This window comes from Protomyctophum bolini, assembly GCF_963924005.1.
Source record: "Protomyctophum bolini genome assembly, chromosome: 23".
Lineage (NCBI taxonomy): Eukaryota > Metazoa > Chordata > Actinopteri > Myctophiformes > Myctophidae > Protomyctophum > Protomyctophum bolini.
In genome coordinates, this window is record NC_137884.1 from 21605276 (window position 1) to 21621029 (window position 15754).

The 15754-nt window shown below is 45.0% G+C and overlaps 1 protein-coding gene across 1 annotated transcript in view; it reads left to right on the forward strand.

Moving 5' to 3' along the window:
* The window catches only part of sema3c (sema domain, immunoglobulin domain (Ig), short basic domain, secreted, (semaphorin) 3C), a 73863-nt gene that overhangs the window by 37832 nt on the left and 20277 nt on the right, over window positions 1–15754 (forward strand). The window contains exons 4-9 of the mRNA XM_080757853.1: window positions 451–513; window positions 5485–5604; window positions 10081–10171; window positions 13410–13529; window positions 14512–14654; window positions 15276–15390. Coding sequence (XP_080613979.1) covers window positions 451–513; window positions 5485–5604; window positions 10081–10171; window positions 13410–13529; window positions 14512–14654; window positions 15276–15390 — 652 coding nt within the window. The remainder of the gene's footprint in view (window positions 1–450; window positions 514–5484; window positions 5605–10080; window positions 10172–13409; window positions 13530–14511; window positions 14655–15275; window positions 15391–15754) is intronic.

Here is a 15754-nt window from a genome sequence, read left to right on the forward strand (position 1 = left end):
TGCCAAGTTTTAAATTGGTATTCATTTATCTTTTACGTTGTTTAGATGTTTTTTTATAACCATTTGTGTGATTAGATTACGGGTTGCTGTGTGATCATTTTGTTTACACTGTGTGACCTGTGGTTTTCCACTTAGCATTCCCAGACCAGGTCAACCCCACTGATGTCCTTACTGATCTCTAGTTAAACTGCCCCCTGTCTGTCTGTCTGTCTGTCTGTCTGTCTGTCTGTCTGTCTGTCTGTCTGACTGTCTTTTTCCTTACTGATCTCTAGTTAAACTGCCCCCTGTCTGTCTGTCTTTTTCCTTTCAGATCTCTAGTTAAACGTCTGTCTGTCTGTCTGTCTGTCTGTCTGTCTGTCTGTCTGTCTGTCTGTCTGTCTGTCTGTCTGTCTGTCTGTCTGTCTCCTTACTGATCTCTAGTTAAACTGCCCCCTCTCTGTTTCCCTGCAGGTGTTTTGGCCTGCGTCCACCAGCAAGATAGAAGAATGCCAAATGGCTGGCAAGGACCCTACGGTGAGAACTGCAGAACAATCAAATCACATTTTAACCAAATGTACCCCATGAGTGTCCATATTTTGGGAAGGAAAAAAATTGTTATTTATTTGGGGAATGGCAGTGCATGGTTCAGTGGCCGGTAGAGGGGCCAGATGGGAACCGTGAGAATCCCAGTTCGATCCCGGGCTCACTGCAGGGGCGGTATTGCAGTCGCTGTACCGCACTGTTGTGACAAAAAGAGAGCTGAGCCAGAAGGCAATTAAAGAAAGCTCTTCGGCAAAAGCTCTTCGTCTCGGCATCCCCCAGGAGGAAGTTACTAATGTTGCTCTGGAGAGGGAAGTCTGGAGCTCTCTGTCTGGTGGAGCTGTTGCCCCTGCGACCCGACTACAGATAAGCAGTTGCAGATGGATGGATGGATGGATTTTTTTTGTGAGAATAGCGATTCATCGTACGACAGTGTCATAGGCCTTCTGTCCATCGGTCAGGGATGACCATGCATGGTTTCCTACGAGTCTGGATTGGAGCAGTGTCCTCGCATGTGGTTGTTGGTCTGTCTGCGCTGTTGTGTTATATTCCTTTCTTCGGCCCTCACACGACAATGTATGGTTAAATAAATAGCCTTATGGAATTATCTTTTGAGGCGTAGTGATATGGACACAAAAAACATAGATCTGTGTGATAGAGGGGTCAAAAATGAACGAAAGCTGCACTAATATTTTATAAATAGTTCAACAATAGGTTTTTGGATTAATTAACATTTAATGCGTAGCCCCCTGTGTACCCCACAAAATGACCGGAACTACTTAATATTTCACCAAAACCAGAGCAGAACTCCCACTGCGGGACTCGATCTACAAGCTCATAGCGCGCACTACGAGCTTGTAGGTCTACTATTTTTTAAATATTGTAAAAATGCGGTACAAATCTTTGAATATATATATTATTTCAGAGCGATGTCAGGCCTAAATGGGTTAAGCAACAAGCTATGCTTAGGTGATTTCTATTCATATTTGGATAAATTGGCGCGACTGTAAAGACGAAACAGAAACGCAGAGGAGTCTCCACTTCCGCTTTATATTTTACTGCATGATCAGAGCTTCCGTTGCTCCCCAGACTGTCTGACGGAAGCGTTCCGAGAGGCAACAGTCAGTCTGGCAAGGCGAGACTATACATGTGTAGCGGCTCTAGCTACGTAGCGTAGCAGATGGCTGGAGGGTCACTGACTCCACAGAGTCCTCCTGGCATCGGCTCTGTTTGCTAAGACGAAGAATGAGGCGTGGGAGGAGGAGCGCCCCACGCTCACACCGCTATGGAATAATAAACCAGCATCAAAGCATCACAAATTGGACGCGGCTCATATTGCCGTGTCTTTTCTTTTTTTCTTAATCCATTTTAGACTGAGGTCGATTAAAAAGAAAAGCTTCAAAATCCTAAAAAAAAATCGGAAAAAAACATGTTTCTATGTCAGTGGTGCTCAACCTTTTTCATGTCAAGGACCCCCAGAATTATCTCTATTGGGCCACGGACCCCCATCTCAAAATATGTTGTGCCAGGCACCCCCCCCCCAGAAGCAAATATTTCCGTAAAAAATGTTCGCTCTGAAATATATATTCAATGATTTGCGCCACATTTTAACGATTTTTCAAAAATAGCAGACCTACAAGCCACTTGGTGGCGCGCTATGAGCTTGTAGATCTGCTATTTTTCAATAGCTAAATTACAACATAATGTTTAAAACACCAAAAATGGTTCCCGCCCAAAATGGGTTAACACCGAAAAGAGCTCACAGCCGTGAGCAAAAAAAAAAAGCAACACACAAAAAAACAAGGCTTTTATGAAGACATGGGAGCTCCGCGAACTGATTCCGTCAGTGCGCCTCTGGCTCTGGCTCTCCGCTAATTGGGCTACTCTGAAAAAGAACAAAATCTGCAGGGATTACACTTCAAACTAGAGCCAAATGAGAGTTTCAGCAGACAAGAGCAAACAGCTGTTGCACAGAGTAGTGTGTTCCTTAATTATCTCTTGACTTGTCTTTTACTTTCCTTGTTAATATCACTGGAGTATATGCTTTTGAAATTGTATTAACGGATTGCTTGAATGGGTACAGTTCAAGGAAGGAAGGTACAGGTCAATACAAAAACTGATAAGAGGATGAAACCAGAAAAATCACTGATGTAAGACTGGAGTCCTCCATTTTCAATACATCGAATACATTAAAGACATACAAATATACACGTCTATGCAAAACAAATCATCAAATATCACGGTTAGAAAAAAAAGAGAAAACGTGTACAGTATAGAAACATATAGGGACTTTTTTACAGGGGCCAGTTTCAAATGCTACCAAGCTTTTCCCTGCCTCGTAGAGAGCTGTATGTCACGAATAAAAGCTGGAAGACAACTACGCAAAGTCTCATCCTACCACAGATGTTCGTGTCAACACCAACACGCCCAATTTGTTAGCGCTTAGGCCAACATGTCCATCGGTCTCCGCGTCTCCCCCCCTCACACAACAGCCAAAGTAATGGAGCCAAGGGGGTTTGGAGTCAACGCAAGCATTATGTTAGGAGGAGCAGGAGAAGAAGCTGTTTTCAGTCACGGTGCAGTGATTTGTGCTGCCTTGAGTCATGGGCCTGCTGTTGTGGACAGGCTCCCACAAATATTTGGGCGAGCTGTCTGTGTGGAGCCGTTCGGTGGCCCTTCTCCTCTGTCAACCGGCACCCACTGCCAGGTCCCTTCCTCGCAATTTATCACTTGTACTTTTTTTTTTTCTTCCTGTCTTTCTCACTCACTTTTTCCTACTGTGCCTCTGCGTGGCTTTTTGTCTTTTTAATTCTGCCCCTACATATTTTTTTTCTTTTTACTCTTTCTTCCCTTTCAAGGTTTTTTTCTTTTCTTCTCTCTCTCTCTCTGTTATGTTTCAATAAACGTTCATAAAGCGGTCGTTAATTCCTTCCTTTACCGGGCTTCTACTTTTTTATGATTTGTGTGGGTCCTGAATCAGAGCCCCTGACCGTTTGTTATGGTTACCCTCCACCATCTGTATATATTCAGTTCCTCTTCCCCCCGATAGAATGTTGCGGTCGCTGTGGACTCCAGAGAAAGACCACACGTTCTCTCTGTGCAACGGAGGGTGGCATTTAACCCATTCTGGGCGGGAACCCCTGTTGGTGTTTTTAAGCATTATGTTATACTTTAGCTATGGAAAAATAGCAGATCTACAAGCTCGATTTATTTTAAATCGTGAAAATGTGCCTGAAATCTTTGAATATAAGTTCTTTCAGAGCGAGTTTTTAACTCAAATCTTTGCTATACTGAGAGGGTCCCTGAAACTACATATTTTCAAATGGGGGTCAGCGGCCAATGTCATATATATCTGGGGTTCCTTGACATGAATATGTTTGAGAACAAACTGAAATATATTTCTTTTAAATTTCGACGTCGGGCCTAAATGGGTTAAGGAGAAATGTGGGTTAACCTCCTCAAGTACAAGAACGCCAGACTGATTAAATCCGTTGGCTCCTCACTCAAAACCTCCGCTCTCTAAATCTCTAAAACTGTGTCGGTCGACCGACCGACCGACCGGTCGCACACCTGAACACGGTGGGCCATGATGAGGCTATTTTGCTGCGTTGTCTGGCAGGGTTATGAAGGCTGTGACTATAGCGTCCGGATCGGGGGAAACACACGGTGGAAATCGGACGCGATATCTCCTCTCGTTATTATTATTGCTATGGGAATTATGAAATTGGATATGGGCAGGCCTGCAGCGCGTGTCGTGTGCAGGTTATGTGTGTGTGTGAGAGAGAGATAGAGAGGGAGAGATGGGTGTGTGTGATGGAAGAAAATGAGTTGTTTTCCAGCTCTCAGCGGAGCTTTGTGCATTCTGTGAGCAGCACAGCTGCTATTTCCACACCGATGGCCAAGTTCCTTAAACCGTTCCCCCTGGGTTCTCTCCTCTCCTCTCGAGGTTTCTCCTCCCTTCTCTCTCCTTTCTCCTCCTCCTCCTCCTCCTCCTCCTCCCTGTACCCTTCCTCATCTTCTACCCTGATCCTTTCTACCTCCCCACAATGTTACACTTTAAGTATATGCCCACAAAGCCCAGCACTCATGCCCCTCCTAAAGGCAGGTTTATGGAGTCGGAGGCAGTGATGGAGAGAGAGAGAGAGATCAGATGAGAGATCACTGCATAAGCTGGATTCTCCTGGTCCGTGATTCCTGTGCTTAGCCTCAAATGATTGTGCCGCATGTGATCGTGTGTGGCTCTTTCATAACGAGAGAGATACGCTTGGATTACAGTACATTTATACTCCCGTTGGAATAGGGATTCTGGAAGGGTGATAAACAAGAACTGGCCCAATGCCGCACAGACACAGGAAATAGGCCTCATCTGTTGTGTCCGTGCTGTTGAAAGCGCCGCTAGGCTCCTAATGCAGCCCCGACTTACTGTCAATAAAAGCACATAAGTATCTTTTGAAAAAGTTAAAGAAAAAGCCATGAGTATAGGGATTATTTTTCTTGGTCTTTCTTGGTTTTCTTGGTCTACATTGGAAGCTTTAAATCCACGTTTTGGAGAAGAATTCTTTTGCAATTATATGTCGTCATTGAATAGACCAAAATGTCAACGTTTAATGTCAACGTTTTTATGAGCCCAATTAGATTTATATATTTTGGCATAAGATTTTTACTACAAATTGTATGTCTTAAACTTCCACTGATGAATATAACAATTGAGGATTCGTTATCATTTATATATATATATTTATCATTAAACAGGACATTTCTTAAATTGGAAATTCAAATAATGTGACAAACAACTATATAATCCCTTTCAGGCGTGGTACCAAAGTACCTTATCATTAAAGGTCATTTTAAAATGTCATTTTAAGTCATTTCCATATCATCATTTCTCTAAAAGAACTGATATTGTTGTCTAAATGATGGACTAGTAAAATCTAATTTCTTTGTCTCTTTGTCCCCCCCATGCAGCACGGCTGTGGAAACTTCATCCGTGTGGTGCAGCCCTATAACCGGACCCATCTGTTCCTGTGTGGCAGTGGAGCCTACAGTCCAGTGTGTGTCTACGTCAACAGAGGCCGCAGGCCAGAGGTATGTGTCCATGGGTGGCAGTGGTGTCAAGTAATTGCGAATGCAGTAGAGATGCTCCGATAATCGGCCGGTGATCGGTGATATCGGCCAATATTCACTCTGATCGGTGATATCGGCCAATATTCACTCTGATCGGTAATCGGCATTTACCGTATCTGGAGAAACTGATCTTTTACCCCATTTAAGCGGTATAAATGTCAATCAGATTATAGTAGAACATAATTTAGCATTTTTGTCATTTTTCGTCCTCCTCGCACACATCTTTTGACTTTGGTTTTGACATATAATAATTTTGGAAATATTAAAATTTGTAACATTTCACAAGATCAGTATTGGACATGTCAGTATCGGCCGATCATGAGAAAAACGATCGGTGATCGGTATCGGTCCCAAAAAACCTGATCGGAGCATCCCTAGAATGCAGTGATTGCAAACGCAGTGATTGCGAATTCAGTAAGCGATTACTATAGAAGCCTGCCTAGCTCATCTGTCTGTATCACACACACACAAAAAACACACACACACACACACACACACACACACACACACACACACACACACACACATACACACACTTAAGTCACACTTACTTGTGAAGTACATTTTCTTAAGTAGGCCTACTTGAGTACAATTTTGAGGTATTTGCACTTTACTTGAGTGTTTCAATATCCAATACTTTTACTTCTACTCGGCTACATCTCGGAGGCAAATATTATTTCAAATCTTTAGTTGCTAGTTATTTTGTAGATTATCGATTATCATTAAGAATACATGCATTGGCCTCATTGGCCTGGGCCGTGGCTCAGCGGTCCAGGCATCGGGAAGCCGCTGAGTCTGAGTCTGGCAGTCTGAGTCTGAGTATGGGTTCGACCCCCGATCCCAACGGCCTTTACTGCATGTCTTCCCCCCCATCTCTCTCACCCATTTCCTGACAGCCTACTGTCTGTCTCTCTATAAAAATATAAAATAAAAGCGAAAGCTGAAAAAAAAAACATAAAAAAAATATATATATATAATTAAAAATACATGCATTAACCACTTCAGCCCTATACTGTATACAGTATATTTCGGGCCATTTGAAAATAGCCGATCTACAAGCTATATTCTGCATAATGAAAATCCGGACTTTTATTGATACTTTTACTTTTGTAAAACAATCGGGCACGTTTTTTCACCACTGCATGTATGGCAGTGGAGCCTATACAGTCCAGTGTGTGTCTATGTCTATATGAGGTATAGACACAGTCGTGCTGATTTTGACAGCTAATTTTGATTTACGTTTTTTTTAAATTAAATTCCATTTAGTTTTATTCATATTTCATAGTCATCTGAAATGTTTTAGTGTTGGTCTGGTAGTGCGTCGACTGAATCTATGGTTGACGTTGTCGACTAAAATGTTGTTTTTGGTGGGCCTTGATGGTAATGGTCGTAATTTTACACTTGTGCTCTGAAAATAGCCGATCTGCACGCTCACAATGTGTTGCAGCGTGACTCATTGTGAGCTTGTAGATCTTCTGGTTTCAGCATGCAACCGAGCATAAAATTACTTTTTGGTTCTACTCTGTCTCTTCCCCTCTGGCCACTACTGACTTCGAAATTTAAAGAAAAATCTTCTAAATCCTGACAGTGTTCTGAAATACCTCATGTTTCTGTATCAGTGATTCAGTGGTGCTCAATATGTCATGTCAAGGACCCCAAAAATGATATGAAATTGGCCACCGAGCCCCATCTGAAAATATGTTGTTCCAGGGACCGGAAGCAAGTTAAAAACGTATATATATTCAAAGATTTGCACCATTTTCACGATAAAAAAAAATAGCAGACCTACAAGTTTATAGCGCGGCACTCGGTGCTGCGCTATGAGCTTAAAAACACCAAAAGGGGTTAACGTTTGAGTCTAGTGTTTATTTGTTAGGCCATATCTTCTATTTCTCCTCCACTCTTATCCGAGTTCAACGTTGTGACAACTTGCTGCGGTAGACCATAAAAGGAAAAAGCAACTGCATGTGCTACAAGTTAACCAATGTGATGATGGGATCCTAATCTTGCATGCTCTGCCGTATCCAAATAACCTTCCCGATGAAGTCAAAACTGGGACGTTTCAACACGTTTGAAACTTCTACAAAATGTCTTCTAAATCATGAAGAACTTTCTGAAAAACCCATGTTTCTCTGTCAGTCGTTCTCAAACATTTTCATATCAAGGACCCCCAAGATTATATGTAATTGGCTGCGGACCCCCAGCTGAAAATATGTTGTTCCAGGGACTCCCCCAGAAGCAAAGATCTGAGTTAAAAATGTTATAAAGAATAAAAAATAGCAGACCTACAAGCTCGTAGGCGCTATGAGCTTGTAGATCTGCGATTTTTCAATAGCTAAAGTATAACCTAATGCTTAAAAACACCAAAAAGGGGTTCCCGCCACCAAAATGGGTTAAGGTAATAAATAACTCGCTGCATGGCAGAGCCGCCATGACTTTACACATCAGTTCCTGCATGTGGGGTACAAAAAATAATGACGAGGGGGGGGGGACTGACTGACAGAGTGAGAGGGCCCAGGGGTGCATTCTGGGAACAACAGTCTCCGCCAGGCCGCACAGCTCTGGAAGTGAGAGAGAGAGAGAGAGAGGGAGGGAACTCGTCCAGGAGAAAAGTGCTCACTGAAAGAGCAAAACTTTTTAGCCACAGAGAGAGACCATACCGCTGCCAAGCCCGCTAATGGGCAAAAAGAACCTCCGAATCAGGCTTTCTTTCCTATACGCCGCAGTGCCTTTTGTCGTTACCACCGGGGGTGGGGGGGGGGGGGGGGGGGTTGACAGACAGACAGGCAGGCAGACGGCTCTGTTCTTAAACCTCTGATCCCAAATGTGCCGCGCAGCGTCTCCGCGACAGCCGATCAATACGGTGTAACAAGCTGTCACGGTCGGATATTGTCGACGGCAGGCTCACTGTATATAATATGATAGCCCTGTTGGGCTTGTGAACGCGCATCGCTGATCAGCTGGAATAACAAGGCAGGAGGCTGGCGTTTCCGTGTGTGTGTGTGTGTTTGTGTGTTTGTGTGCACACGCGTGCGAGTGAGTGAGACTTATTTTGGACAAACTTTACGTTTTTATACTTCATAATCCAGGGTCCACTAGACTCAATATGATGCATCTCTAGAGGTCTATACAAACAGACACTGTTAAGGTCAGAGACGCATCACGTTTCCTGGAAGAAATGTTCCTTGGTTGATGTCACTTGCACTTGCACTTGGGGGGGGGGGGGGGGGGAGTGGGGCGTCTGGCTTGCATCACCGTCGGCTGGATTGTAACTGAGACGAATCCAAAAATGAAACCCAATCCAATGAAACCAGTGATGAATCCACAAATTCCCAACAGTATACATAACAGTCACCAAGGATACAGCAGAAACCTGCCTGGGAGTGGGATTATAGAAGATGAGACCTGAGATGGAACTATAGCAGGGATCCAACACGTTAGCATGAAGGGAAACCCCCCCCCCCCCTCCCCCCTCCCCCTAGCTCTCCCCTCTCCTCCTCCTAGACGGAATGTTGATTTCAATGTCCCGTAGCAAGCAGTTTTGGGTCCATTGCCCAGGACTGGCTCTCTCTGTGTTTCTTCATACCAAAAAGGAAGGGGAATTTTATATTTCATACCAAAAGGCAGTGGTGGAAAAAGTATAGCAATTGTTTTACTTCTAAGTAAAAGTATCAATGCTGCAATATAGAACTACTCCGTTACAAGCTCACAATGTGTTGGCTATTTTCAAATGGCCGAAAATGTATATAGGGCAGTGGTTAGTGATTAATGTATGTTTTGTACTAATAATCAAATCTACAAAGTAACTGCTGTAGTGACTGAAGCTGTCAAATAAATGTAGTGGAGTAAAAGTACAACATTTGCATCCGAGATGTAGTGGAGTAGAAGTCAAAGGCCTCACTCACACCTTTCGATCTAGCATACAACATTGATGCATGCTAGATGTAAGCAAGATGTAAGTGTCATGGCCGCCCCAATGCATTTCCAATGGAAGTCACGTGGTTTGATACAACATTTTGGGCTACAAGCTGTTGTACGGCTTGCGGCTGTGTTTCGACTGCCCCCCTCCCCCTCATACAACACAAACCATGTGACTCCCATTGGAAATGCATTGCGACCTTGCATCAGCTATACATCTCATACAACAAGCATACATCGGTCTGTTGTAAAGGTGTGAGTGAGGCCAAAGAATTGGAAATTGGAAATACTCAAGCAAAGTACTAATACCTCGACATTTTACTTGAGTACAGTACTTAAGTAAAACTACTTAGTTACTTTACACCACTGCCAAAAAAAATGAAGGGAAACACAGGGAAGGGCTACCTTGTGGAACATTTGGTATGCTCATATTATTGTGTTTATTGCATTGGACTGGTTCCTATAATAAAGCTTGTCTCTCCCTGTGTTCTCCTTGCTTCCTCACTTCCTCCCTGGCAGGAGCAAGTGTTCCATATCGACTCGAGAGCCGAATCTGGAAAAGGACGCTGCTCCTTCAATCCCCAAGTTAACACGGTCTCAGTCATGCTTAGTAAGTGTGCTTCCTCCCTCTGCGAAATACTCCCATGCACGCACGCACGGACGCACACGCACACACACACACACACACACACACACACACACACACGCACACACCTACACACACCTACAGGCATGCACATTGTGTATATACACCGAGACATCCCATCTTATGGCTCTCCCACAGCGCCACCACCTCCATATTATATTATCTCTGATGACCTCACAGGGCCAGGCTACACACACACACACACACTCCCCTCGCCATGTTGATCCTTTGATCTGCGGCTGGCCGGTCACAGGGAGGGTGTCGGGTGGCTGTTTGACGAGGCCCCCGAGGCGTGGCGTGGCGTCGCACGCACACGTCTCGCCTTTCTGACACCCGAGCAGCACCCACACGTCACGTCAGCAGCCCGTAAGCAGCAGCAGCACCCGCGCTGTCCTCCGGACAGCAGCACCCGCGCTGTCCTCCGGACAGCAGCACCCGCGCTGTCCTCCGGACAGCAGCACCCGCGCTGTCCTCCGGACAGCAGCACCCGCGCTGTCCTCCGGACAGCAGCACCCGCGCTGTCCTCCGGACAGCAGCACCCGCGCTGTCCTCCGGACAGCAGCACCCGTGCTGTCCTCCGGACAGCAGCACCCGCGCTGTCCTCCGGACAGCAGCACCCGCGCTGTCCTCCGGACAGCAGCACCCGCGCTGTCCTCCGGACAGCAGCACCCGCGCTGTCCTCCGGACAGCAGCACCCGCGCTGTCCTCCGGACAGGGATGAGAAGTTACGAAGGCGCGCGTGAGACAAGGAGGGTGCAGGGGGCGCAGTGGTGGAAAGTAACGAAGTACATTGACTTAACCCATTTTGACCTGAGATCAGATTTTAAAAAAAAGTCTTCTACATCCTGACAGTTTTCTGAAAAAGCTATGTTTCTATGTCAGTGGTTCTTCGATTTTTCAAAAATAACAGACATATACAAGCTCGTAGCGCGCCACTCGGTGGCACGCTATGAGCTTGTAGATCTGCTATTTTTCAATAGCTAAAGCATAACATAATGCTAACACCAAAAGGGGTTCCCGCCTAGAATGGGTACTGTACTGTTAAAGCTGCTATATAAGCAATAATATGTCAAAATTGTAATGACCTTTTTTTATTATATTTTATTGGTATTCGCGGACAATCCAGCAATGAGTAAAAAGCTCCCAAAAATGTTTTTGTCTCTGACTCATGAATGCAATTTGCATTCAAAGATTTTCCTAGAAGCTTTGTCGTTGGTCGATTTGCCTGTCTGATTACCAAAAAATAAATATCATTGTCATTAAAATGTTGACATATTATTGCTTATAACAGACCTATCTAGCTCGTAGCTTGTAGGTAAGTACATTTTGAATTCCGGACTTTTCTCTACACTGCAGTATATTGATACTTATTAAGTACAAAATGTGAGTATACTTTTGCCACCACTGGGGTGGTTGGAGGAGGGGTGCTGTGTCGTCGTGTCACCACTGGGGTGGTTGGAGGAGGGGTGCTGTGTCGTCGTGTCACCACTGGGGTGGTTGGAGGAGGGGTGCTGTGTCGTCTCCCACCACTGGGGTGGTTGGAGGAGGGGTGCTGTGTCGTCGTGCCACCACTGGGGTGGTTGGAGGAGGGGTGCTGTGTCGTCGTGTCTGGCTGCCAAATAGAGCTGGGGTCAATGTCAGTGCTGTGGAAGTGATGATACAGCACTCCCACGCCCAAGTGTCTCTCTCCCTCTCCCTCTCTCCCTCTCCCTCTCCCCCTCTCCCTCTCCCTCTCCCTCTCCCTCTCCCTCTCCCTCTCCCTCTCCCTCTCCCTCTCCCTCTCCCTCTCCCTCTCCCTCTCTCTCTCTCTCTCCCTCCCTCCCCCTCCCTCTCCCTCTCCCTCCCTCTCCCTCTCCCTCTCTCTCTCCCTCTCTGACAATCCCAGCCAGTGTCTGGCTCAGATAAAAGGCTCTATAATTTGCATTGTATCGCCCCTCCATGCGCCTCTGTGACCCTCTGAGGCTGTCTGGGTGCTGTCGACACAGTAAATGTACATTTAAGTACATTTACTTAAGTACTGTGTAGCCTACTTATGTACAATTTTGAGGAATTTTGTACCTAATGTGTATCTCAGAGGCAAAGAGTGAGTACTTTTTGATGCCAATACGTTTGTACTTTCGCTCAAGTATACATTTTGAATTCCGGACTTTAACTTGTAACAACGTATTTCCATTTTTGCAGTATTGATACTTTTACTTAACCCATATTGGGCGTGAACCCCTTTTGGTGTTAGCTATTGAAAAATAGCAGAGCTACGAGCTTGTAGGTCTGCTTTATTTTTGAAAAATCGACTGACATGGAAACATATAGCTTTTTCAGAAAACTGTCAGGATGTAGAAGACATTTTTTTTTAGAATCTGATCTCAGGTCAGAATGGGTCAATAACGTTTGAGTACTTTTTTTTCCCTCTCCACCACTGGCTGTCGACACGCTCCCCTTAGCGCAGGCTGGCTGGCTGGCTTGGACGCCGGCCACATTACAACCCCCTCTCCACCATTAGCCCTAACATTCCACGTGTCTTCCGAAACACATGGCCGCGTGTGGAACTAATGCTATGATGGAGGGACGCAGTAATGGAATGATGAAAAGGCATGGCGTGGCGGAGGTGCCGAGTGCACGGCCCGGTTATTAGCGTTCAGTCAAACAAACGCACGGGGGCTGCCTGTATAAATCCACCGCTAACGCCGTCGGAATTTACTCTTGCCATTTCCCTTTTTGTTTAAACAGTCTCAGGCTGACTGAATCAATCAATGGGTAAAATTAGAGCTGGCACCGCATTTTTGTGTTGTATAATAGTGACGTGTGTACTGTTAACCCATTTAGACCTGACTTCGACTTCGAAATTTGAAAGAATAGATTTGTGCCGCATTTTCACGATAAAAAAAAAATAGCAGACCTACAAGCTCGTAGCGCGCCACGCTATGAGCTTGTAGATCTGCTATTTTTCAATAGCTAAAGTATAACACAATGCTTAGTTAAAACAGTCCCGCCCAGAATGGATTAAACAGAGGGAAATGGCACTGTACGTAAATTGGCCGTTAAGAGAAATAGATTGCGGTTGTTTTTTTGTCACAGACTTTGGTGATGGCGGGATAATTTCTTCATTGTGTGTGTGTGTGTGTGTGTGTGTGTGTGTACGTGTGCGTGTGCGTGTCTGTCTCTCTCTCTCTCTCTCTCTCTCTCTCTCTCTCTCTCTCTCCAGACCAGGAGCTGTTCTCAGGGATGTACATTGACTTCATGGGGACAGATGCTGCCATCTTCAGGAGCCTGACGAAGAGGAACGCCGTGAGGACGGACCAGCACAACTCCAAGTGGCTGAGTGGTGAGCATTGATTGATTGATTGAAATATTTATTAACAGTTTGCAGAATTACAGTACATTTCAAGCACAAACTCAATACAAAGACTGTTAACTGTGAGTGGACGACCCAATTGAGCATTACACTTGTTTACAAGAGGGTCCACCATCAAAACATTTAGAGACGTACAAATAGACACTTCTATATAGTCAAAGAACAGAACAGGAATTCATCATATAGGAGGTAAAAAGGGAAAAGAAACGTATACAGTGAGGGGGGGGGGCGGGAAGGGTGGGCGGTGGGGGGGGGGTTTAGATTTTACGGGGACCAGTTTCAAATTGCAGCCGTCCGTAGGTGCCCATTGAGAGCGGTTTTGAAGGAGTCAAGGGATTTGCATGTCTTAATGACTGTTGGTAGGGCGTTCCACATTTTGGTGGCATAGGAGCGAAAATATTTTAGTCCCTTGTTTGTGCCGAATCTGGGTTGTACATGGTTCGTTGCACTCCCTCTGGTGTTGTGGGTGTGGACTTCGTTGACATTAAGGAAGTACCTAGACAGGTACACGGGTATCTTGGTGGTGTATCGAATCTTGTGGACCAGACCCATTGCAAGATGATATGGTCCTGAGATCAAGAACATCTGTGCAAATGGATTTGTTTTACTGAATACTGGGAGACATGGACTAGTGTAGCTGTGCCACAGCCCACTTACAACAATTAACCCATTCTGACCGGGAACCCGTTTTGGTGTTAGCATCATGTTATGCTTTAGCTATTGAAAAATAGCAGATCTACAAGCTCATAGCGCGCCACCGAGTGGCGCGCTACGAGCTTGTAGGTCTGCTATTTTTGAAAAATCGAAGAACGACTGACATTTTTTAAAATCTGATCTCAGGTCAGAATGGGTTAATCCGACCGGTGTGTGTCCAGTGGAAACCTCGTATGAATCTGATCTCAGGTCAGAATGGGTTAACAGTAGTGCTCACAATGTGCTTTATTCCCTGTAGAACCGATCTTCATCGACGCCCAGCTGATACCGGACGGGACGGACCCCAACGATACCAAACTGTACTTCTTCTTCCGTGAGAGGCTCACGGATAACAGTGGAAACACTAAGAATATCCACACCATGGTGGCCAGAGTGTGTCCAGTACGTGTCAATGAATCAATGAATGATGCAGGCCATATAGTTGAGAAGTCGAACATAAATAAATACGAAATACCAGTTGAAAAGATTTTTTTTTTAAACAGTTCATATAGGTGCATTCCATTGACTTACTCTCATATTCAGGAACGCGGTAACATTATAAAACACGAATACAAAATACAACACGAATACAATTAACACTGTCATACACGCTGAAGAACGTTTGACGCTGAAACGCGCCAGTGTTCGCTGTTTTTCCCGTGCGCCTTAACCCATTTTGGGCGGGAACCCTTTTTGGTGTTATAGCATTATGGTATGCTTTAGCTATTGAAAAATAGCAGATCTACAAGCTCATATCGCACCACCGAGTGGAGCTTGTAGGTCTGCTATTTTTGAAAAATCGAAGAACGACTGACATAGAAACGTAGCTTTTTCAGAAAACTGTCAGGATGTAGAAGACATTTTTAGAATCTGATCACAGGTCAAAATGGGTCAAAATATGATTTAAATGTACCAGAAGGACTTCGGAGTGCTGGCTGTATCTCTCATTTCTTTCTTAATACTGTGCTTTTGATGCATATGCCTGAGGCAACATGATAAGACATTCTGTGGGTTGCTCTGCAGAACGACATTGGCGGTCAGCGCAGCCTGGTGAACAAGTGGACCACCTTCCTCAAGGCTAGGATGGTGTGTTCTGTCCTGGAGGAGGACGGTACCGAGACCCACTTTGATGAGCTGGGTGAGTTGAGTGAGCGCTGAAGAGGGGGAACACGTCGTACTGTCTAGTACTCTCTCTAGTGCTTAGTTTCCCAATTCCCGACTATAAATATCCCTTTATTATTTGGTTTCCTATTGTATTTTCGAGTGGTGCAACCACTCCAAGGAACAGCAATGTCCGTGTTCACCCGCCTATGTGTTGGTTCACCCACCCACACACCCATGCACCTACAGTATACACCTATGCACCTATGTGACTGTGACCTTATAAAAGTCTAAACTTTGATCACGCCAAGAAAGTGAAAGCAATCCGCGGGCGATGCACCCCCCTGTAATGAGAATCTGGCTCAAATATGGGCGGCTATCACATTCGGGGGCAGGCGGAA